Source organism: Cryptomeria japonica, chromosome 2, assembly GCF_030272615.1.
Source record: "Cryptomeria japonica chromosome 2, Sugi_1.0, whole genome shotgun sequence".
In the NCBI taxonomy this organism is placed as follows: Eukaryota; Viridiplantae; Streptophyta; class Pinopsida; order Cupressales; family Cupressaceae; genus Cryptomeria; species Cryptomeria japonica.
In genome coordinates, this window is record NC_081406.1 from 46,934,431 (window position 1) to 46,942,982 (window position 8,552).

The 8,552-nt window shown below is 35.3% G+C and overlaps 1 protein-coding gene across 1 annotated transcript; it reads right to left on the reverse strand.

The window, feature by feature from the left end:
* Window positions 1-385: 385 nt before the first annotated feature.
* On the reverse strand, window positions 386-6,112 carry LOC131046167 (alpha-galactosidase-like). Its single transcript, XM_057979839.2, has 15 exons — window positions 4,227-6,112; window positions 4,040-4,098; window positions 3,789-3,845; window positions 3,561-3,595; window positions 3,344-3,447; window positions 3,166-3,241; window positions 3,011-3,069; window positions 2,709-2,774; window positions 2,541-2,624; window positions 2,368-2,432; window positions 1,684-1,766; window positions 1,304-1,394; window positions 1,019-1,068; window positions 776-916; window positions 386-637 (listed from the first exon to the last, which is right to left on the reverse strand). Exons 1-15 carry the CDS (start codon window positions 4,373-4,375, stop codon window positions 542-544), a joined length of 1,215 nt encoding a protein of 404 aa, XP_057835822.1. The 5' UTR covers window positions 4,376-6,112; the 3' UTR covers window positions 386-541.
* Between the last annotated feature and the right edge of the window lie 2,440 nt (window positions 6,113-8,552).

Below are 8,552 nucleotides of genomic sequence, written 5' to 3' on the forward strand. Positions count from 1 at the left end.
GATAATTAATAATTAATAATTAATAATAGCAACTAAAAGGTCATTCAACACTTCGAGAATATAATTGTTGGGTCCAATGCATCAAGTGGTCGTCACCAATACATATTACAATGTACTAATTTTAAAATAAACAAAAAAACAGAAGATGATTCGTTTTCTACACTTGATCTCATTACTTTTCATGCATATTAATACACGAGCAATAATCATATAAATGTTTGTACATAATTCACAAGCTTTTCAGCCAGAGGATCAAATAGATACAAAGAATGCCAGACAACTTTATTCCAATAATGATATGATTTGCCAGGAGAATCTTACAGATTTTTCCAAAACGAACTAAATGTTATGAAGAATCAAGATGAAAGCCAGAGGATCAAATAGATCCAAAGAATGCCAGACAACTTTATTCCAATAATGATATGATTTGCCAGGAGAATCTTACAGATTTTTCCAAAATGAACTAAGTGTATGAAGAATCAAGATAAACCTTACCAGTTATCTGTTTAACTTGTGTTGAGATAAATCTACTGGCAATATTTTACTGATGAATTCTGGTTAAAATATACATTTTAACAGCATGTGGTTTCACTGATGCTGTCAGCCTGCCTTTGCGGGTGTCTGGCTCAGTTCTATGCTGCAAAATCAATATATCAATGCCATGGTCCATCAGTACTTTGAAATGCTCTTCAGCATTAAGAATATAAAGATTGCTAATTTAAAGGTCCTTTCAATCATGTAACAATTTTGATTTGACACTGGAGTAGTATATTACCTTCCATAAGTTTCTGACAGTAACTTCTTCTCCAGGCTGGAGACCAATCTTCTGCCATAAGGCTGTGATCATAGCTCTTGTCTCACTTCTGTTCCATAGGATTACAGCCACACGATTGTTGGATAAAGGCCCTGCCCACACCTGCATAAGCCATTTGATAATGCCTCAAGGTACAATATATATAAATGGCATATACTGTGAAAGTGTTATCAGAATCAAACAATCTGTGATAAACATGAATACCTCAAGCTCTTTATATTTGGTCACTCTTTTTCCTTGTACTCCCAAAGGGTCTGCAGACATTTGAAGACAGGGAATTAGGAGTCAGTTCTTATCTTCTTCCTTTGGTCTGAAAAGTGGGAAATTGGTATATTTTATTGCGGTAAAGCTTGGTGAGAGAATGTAGGATTACGAATACTTCATAAAAATTAGAACTGATTCCAACCCATTTACTCCAGTGAGCCTTTAAGCACTTTGATTAGAATATAGACCTAACCTAGATGCACACCATTCTAGTGGGCATCTTACCTTGATTGACTGCAATCACATCCGCATTGCCAAGAATATCTCTTGTAGTTGGAGTCATAGATCTCACATCACATCCAATCAGCAATGGTGCCTGCAATCATGCTTAAGAGTAAATGACATTTCAAATTGTTTATCATCATCATTCAGTATATACTTGTTTTAGTCATAACAGTGTTCCCACTGATAATTTCTTAATGAGGTTCAATGCTTCAGTGTGGATGGCACTGTCTACAGAAGCTTTCTTCAAGTATACCACAGCAAACTCCCTTTTTCCCGGTTAAGATCTGATATAGCATTTTGCAGTAATTTGCTCCTAAGTTAATTCAAATATGAGCATCACAAACTTTAACGATTAAGAATGAAGGATAAAATAAGTCTACCTTCATTAGGGCCCAGAGGCTGAAATGTGAGCCGTATTCTTCTCTGCTCGCGTTAGCATTTCCTACCTCCAACAAGTCAGGATCTGATTCACAAATGCATAGTGAGTACGACTGGTTACATGGCATAAGGTCAGGAAAATTTAGAAGATCATCAAAGCTAAAAATAGGTGATTAATTCTTTGTCAAAATCGTTTATGTAAACTATAGACATTTTCAAACCCAAACAATTGTTTGATTATGAAAAGCGAATTGACGAAGTGGAGAAAACAGGAAAGAAAAGAATAAAGTAAAAAGACACAATAAACAGAACACTCGGATTTATAGTGGTTCACCCAAATTGGCTACGTCCACTATTAAGCAAGGGAACTCTCTTATTATTCTCAGTTCGGATTACAAACAATACACAGCAGCAGATATATATAATTACTCCAATACAACTCAGAAAGAAGCCAAACAGAGAAGAGAATTGGAGGGAAAAAAAATATTGGTGTTTCATCTTCAACAACAATGACTGTTGACTCTGTATTTGAACCTTGAGTAGGCTAAGATGAATGATTACAGAAATTAAAATGGGTGCGATATAGACTTGTAGTGGCGATTTTAGTTTTAGGCCAATATAAAGAAACAATTTTGTGCCCAGTTATAATATCAGTTGCATTTCTCTTTAATTGGGAAAGTCCTCACCATTCCATCCACCTGGTCCTGCATAGTCTGCCCATACGTTGTTCAGTTCTGCTCGAGAAGATATGCTGTACCAAATGAACCACTTAAGCATCCATGCTCAGAACAATTAGTCTACAATAAGAGTGATTTTAAAGCACCATAGCAATCCATGAATTTGGGATCAACCATATCACCTATCCCAACTGTTGCTAATGTCTTGTGTTGTCCTCCAGCTATTTCCGACTTTCCCGCCCCATGTAGCAGGATGGTCTACTCCCCTGCAAGAACATAATGTCATGTAACGGGAAGATTTAGATTTATAACCACTGCCAATTCTATCTGCAACTACCTTAAAGAATTACCATTCACACAGAGAGTAAAATATCGGACGCCCTGTTTTGAGAAGTGCATCTCTCATTATTGGGTATCTGTAATTTGATGCAAAAATAAAGCATGCTTAGTGAATTGGTCCACATAAAAGATTGGAGAACAATTTATTCTCATCTTAAACACCGTATACTTAATTAATTGGTCCTCAGAAAATATTGGAGAACAAGTCATTCTTATCTTAAACACCCATCACTATAACAACACTTTCTCTATTTTGAGCACACTCATTTGGATAACCCAAGTAGATCTTGAAGGATAACAAAGACAGACATACCGAGCTTCTGGTTTACTGCCATCCGTGTTGCAGTTGTCATATTTGAGATAGTCCACTCCCTATCATGAAAAACAATTAGTGAGGCCAATTTCATTTGTTCAAAACTTCACATTGAAATTTGAATTCGGGACTGTAGGAGGATGAAGTAGATGTACCCATTCAGCAAAAGTATCTGCATCTAATTGCTCGTGTCCTAAGGAACCTGGTTGTTGCTTGGCACAAGTATAGTATCTGAGAAGTCAAGGAACTCGGTGAAAATAGCAACGAATAAGAAAACTGATATGATACTTCTAGCCTGCACAATTTCAGACAATAGACCTCTGTTTTCCATACCCAGCATCTGAATATATGCCTAATTTGAGACCTTTGCTGTGAACGTAGTCTGCAAGCGCCTTGATGCCAGATGGAAATGTTGAAGATTTTGCAACCAGTTTTCCCTGTGAAATCAGAGAGATTCAACATGTAATTGGTTGACAATCTGGCTTACTCACAGAGCCCAATTAAAAACATAAAATCACTAAACAAAACTCTGTTGGATGTCAAGACACACATTTTCGGATCGCTTGAACTCCCCCCAGCAATCATCTGGTCGATCAAATACGAGGAATTCAAATAATCAAGAATGCACACATTAGTAATGCAGTGACCCAAAACTTTGTCAAGCCTTGATTCTAGATCTAAGCGCCACACATTGAAAGACTTATAATAATGCAGAAAATTTGCTCCAACTCCTATAACATGTTCTACTTGAATCAATGTACAGGCAGACTAGATTTACCTATATTCACATACTCGTATCCAAGATTCTTAAAGCCAGTTGAAACCAATGCATCAGCTACAGGAACCAAGAAAACAGGGTCATAATATGTAGTTGGCAGGATTCCGAATATTTCATTTCTGTGAAGCTGACAATAGATTTTGAAACAAAACAACAAATCCTGTGTTCTAAATCATTTTCTATTGAGTTTGAGTATCTAAACCAAGCAACGAATCCTTCATTAGACAGCGTATCTACTAGCCATTGCATACCAGTTTCCTTAATAATGTTTTCATTGATATTGCATCCAAAGTGGTTCCAACTATTCCATCTGCAACACCCACCAACAGAAAACATAAAGACAAAACAAGCAACATCACCACAATAAACTCCATTGATCAAACAAGATCTCCAAATCCACATCAACACAACATGTCACAAGGAAACATTCAATCTGACCCCATTGGAGGGGTCGCACCCAGTCCATTCTGTAGCAAACTCCTTGAGGAGGTCTCACTCCGAGCTGAATCCTCTCCATTACAGACAACACCAGAGAAGCCCGCAGCAAGCAAGAAGATAACAACTGATTTACAACACACACAAGCCATTGTTTAGACCAATAGAGCTTAGTTGGGCCAGAGCAAGTACACCCATTTCTCATCTTCAATACACTGATAAACCGTGCTTTTGAGAAATTATCTCAAATGCCACCTCAGATACGTCATCTCTACACCAAAATTAGAAATCTCCCTATCCACAGCAAGCAATCTTTCCAACTATTTCGCACTTTCTTTTGACTAGAATGAAGGACAATGAGGATTAGTATTGTATGTAGTTATTAGTTTATAGGTGGCTGTAAATTTCAGTTGTATTCTTATATCTATATAGACGGAAATGTATTATGAAACTGAGAACATATCAAACTTAAAATTATTCACCCATTTCTCAGCTTCAATACACTGATAAACCGTGCTTTTGAGAAATTATCTCAAATGCCACCTCAGATATGTCATCTCTACACCAAAATTAGAAATTTCCCTATCCACAGCAAGCAATCTTTCCAACTATTTCGCACCTACTTTTGACTAGAATGAAGGACAATGAGGATTAGTATTGTATGTAGTTATTAGTTTATAGGTGGCTGTAAATTTCAGTTGTATTCTTATATCTATATAGACGGAAATGTATTATGAAAATGATAACTATATATACGGAAATGTATTATGAAAATGTAATGGAGAATGAATACAATGAAATAATTTTAGGTTTGATATGTTCTCAGTTTCATTATTGTTTTTTATATTTGCTCAATTGATATGAGATAGAAGATCAGATTGCTGATGAAGTTTGGAAGGAAGGAATTCTTGTGGAATTTCATGGAAGGGTTGAATGGATTTGATTGGAATTGAAAATTCATAAAATCTCCATCCAATCAGATCACAAGCAACCGCCCAAGTTTGATCCATCATCTATCACAGGTTAGGGAGATAATTGTTAAGAGCGCAGAAGTCAGGGCTACTCCAAATGGAATCACCGGAGTCACCCTGTAGCAAAGAACATTAGCCGTTCACTCTTTTGTTCAGGACGTTGAAGATTAATAAGCTGCTCGACTGCAAGAAGCTGCCACCAGTTTGAAAGGCCGATTTAGATTCAAGGTGGTGTTAAGAATAAATTAATTATTTCCATCAAGTATTGTCGGCACAGACCATCTATCTTATGCAAGTCGGGTACGGCTAAGTTGGTTCCAAAAAAAATCACTAAAAAGTACAATTTTCACATAATTTTTGTGTTAGTCGAAAATTACAGATTTCTAGTGGTAAGGATTTGATTTTTTAAAAAAGAATAACACAAATTTTTTGAAACCAATTTTGCCATGTCCATGCAAGTCCACCTCACGCTGACGCCAACTGCCTTGCACCTCCATGTCTTTCAGGTGCACGTGCAGCCATCCACGCTGCTTCTTTCATTTATCCACCATTAAAGCTGCAGCTAACTCTTCTCTACAGTCTTTGTAACATTTATTATGTATCTGCTTATAAATTGACTGAATGGAAATGTAATCCTTAAATCCCAATTTTGGGTATCTCCTCTGCAACCATGTTCTTTCCAGAAGGAAACACCACAAATAAAAATCATTGAAATTTCTGAAACCACAGGAATTTAAAGTAAAACTACCAAGTCCAAGGGGGAGCCCTCAGGCATAAGGAGACTACTGAAGTTTGAAGGTCACAGATCTTAAAAAGGTATTTGTGGCTGGTTCATAAAAGGTTTTTTTTTAATGTATTTCAGAAGAGAATTTATGAATGTCAAAAAAAATAGCGACTGATTCAAAGGCTGATGCTGATGCTGATGCAAATATAAGAGGAATAGGAGAAGAAGCTGCCTCAAGAAAGCTAAGGAGTTGTGAAGTTTGAAGCAAATGTTTATTGCTGAAGTTCATATGCTAATCAGAAGTTTTTAGTAGCTCAAATCATGGCTGGAATATTGCTACGATTTTCTTTAAGCTGTAGCTGAAAAAGAAGCAGAAAGGTGTAGCTGATAAAGAAAGGAAAAGGTGGAAGAGAAGCATACAAAGCTGCCAATGATGGTAAATCATTGTAACAAAATCAAGTACAAACAAGGTGAGTTGAAGTCATTTGTTTCGATGTTAAAGATAGGTAAAAAGTGAAAGGAAAAAATGAAAATTTAATTTGTGAGATGGATCTTTTAAAAGAAGAATTATTAGAAGTGAAAGAAAGACAATTCAGAAATGATAGCAATTATTAAAGATAAATAGAAAAAAAAAAGTATCTTGAGAGAGAAGTAGAAAAATTAATGAAAAACATGAAAAAGTTCGAAGAAAGAGAAAAAATATTTGATGAGATCAAGAAAAAGAATGATAATTTAGAAGAAAATTATAAGAGATTAGAAGAGGAAAATAGTTTATAAATGTAGGTGATGCTCTGCGAAATGGGCAGGAGTTAGATTAAGCCTGTGGTCGTATAACACACAAAAACACAAGAAATTGTTAGTGTTAATCAACCAAAAACTAATCTAAGCAGGCATATCAAAAGAGACACTAAAAACATGATAAAAGATTCAACTATGGAAGTAAATACCACAAGACATCTCCAAATGCTTTTTAACATGCTCTTAGCTCCTTCTCCTTTGTTCCTCTCCTCTCCAAGTTCCAAATTAGTGTAGCTCTGAGCAGTTTTGTGCACTCTGGATGTTTATGGAGGTTCAAGATTGTAGATGATTAACTATGCTATGCAAGTCTAAAACAAACTAATTAGATATATTATGAAATGAACTAAGATTTATTTTAGTCCAAAATGACAATATATGTGATTTATGCTAAATGCTCTCTCTAAAATTCACTATCGATTAAATGCATACAAGTTTTCAGGATTATGACTAAGAATGCTAAATGCTTGAGGATGTTTGAGGATTTGAAAATAAGGAATGTGAGCTCTATTTATAGGTAAAATGGAGCAATGGATGGTTGAGATTGAGTAATCTCAACAAGGGTCAGGTTTGACATGACCTGAGAGTTAATTTGGGAGTTAAGGTCAAGGTTTGGTTGAGTGAATAAATTCTTAATTCAAAGAATAAAGCTTTTATCCAATGGATAAACTCTTGTTCAAAGGTAAAAAGGATAACCATGGTCAAAGCAATAAATGTTTGAGGAAACACATGAGTCATATGAGGGTTGAGTTAGGGGTTAACCATAAATGGTCATGTAAAAGCCATAAGTGGTTTAGAAGACTTTAGAGGTTAAATTGTTGAATACACAAAGCATTAAATGTCTTTGAAAAGTGACTCCAAATTGCTTAGGAATGTGACAATAATTAGGGGATGGATTAGGTTAATTAGGAAGGGTTTAGAAGAATCTAGAAGGGGGTTTAGGAGTGCAAGTGGATTTGGTGGGTGATGGAAAATAGAATTTAATTAAAATAAAATTAATTTATTTCAACTTGTGGTTGCAACTTGCATTTGTAGAAAAATGCAAGTGGGGGGGGATTTATGATTTAAATAAATGTTTTATTTAATTTATTTAAAAGAAGAAAGGGGATTAAATTGAATAAATAGAATTTATTCATTTAATTAATTATGAATTTTGGTTTAATGAATTAATTGAAATAAATTGAATAATTTATTTAATTAATAGGGGAATGTTTGAAGATGAATTAATTAAATATTAATTTAATGAACTGATGGCTAGTGGATCTTTAATTAAATAAATAGCAAATATTCATTTAATTAAAATGGACATATTTATGTGACTACATTTGCCCCTCTTTGAGACGGTGCGGTTTATCGCGTTGTTTCAAAGAAAGAAAAATAGGTGTGAAGAAATGTCTCATAAAATATTAATTATGGGTGGTATGCCCCCTCGAGAGATGGGCCGAAATTTTTTAAAAAATCAGGCGATCTCTCGAAAAATAATGAAAATTGGCAGGGTGGTAGAAGAGAAGAAGTTAGCAATAACAGGGAAAGAATGGGAGAAAACAAAGTGAAACAGAAAAACAACAAGCTAGTGAGTACCTTTGGGTCATGCAAGAGATATAGAGCAGATGTAGTGTGTGGTTTTTGAGTGATGCTATATAATTGATCAAAATTGGTTGAACAATCTGGTGCAATCGATTCAATTGCCCCGGTCGAGTCAAAGCGTGATAGTTGATGTCAGTTGGTCTCTTGGACATGATAAAGTCTGAGTAAGTGAATCAAAGCGACCTGATGAGACTTAGACAATTGATGTAATTGTCCGATGAAGTCAAGGTATATGAAGCAAAATACTCGTTG

What these genes read in the sequence shown, in the direction of transcription:
- LOC131046167 (XM_057979839.2), bottom strand. Translation starts at nt 4,375, where the DNA reads ATGGCTTGTGTGTGTTGTAAATCAGTTGTTATCTTCTTGCTTGCTGCG. An exon ending in GGCATATATTCAGATGCTGG is followed by an intron (nt 3,242 to 3,343) that starts GTATGGAAAACA and finishes TTGACTTCTCAG; the next exon opens with ATACTATACTTGTGCCAAGC. An exon ending in GGCAGTAAACCAGAAGCTCG is followed by an intron (nt 2,775 to 3,010) that starts GTATGTCTGTCT and finishes ATCAAATTACAG; the next exon opens with ATACCCAATAATGAGAGATG.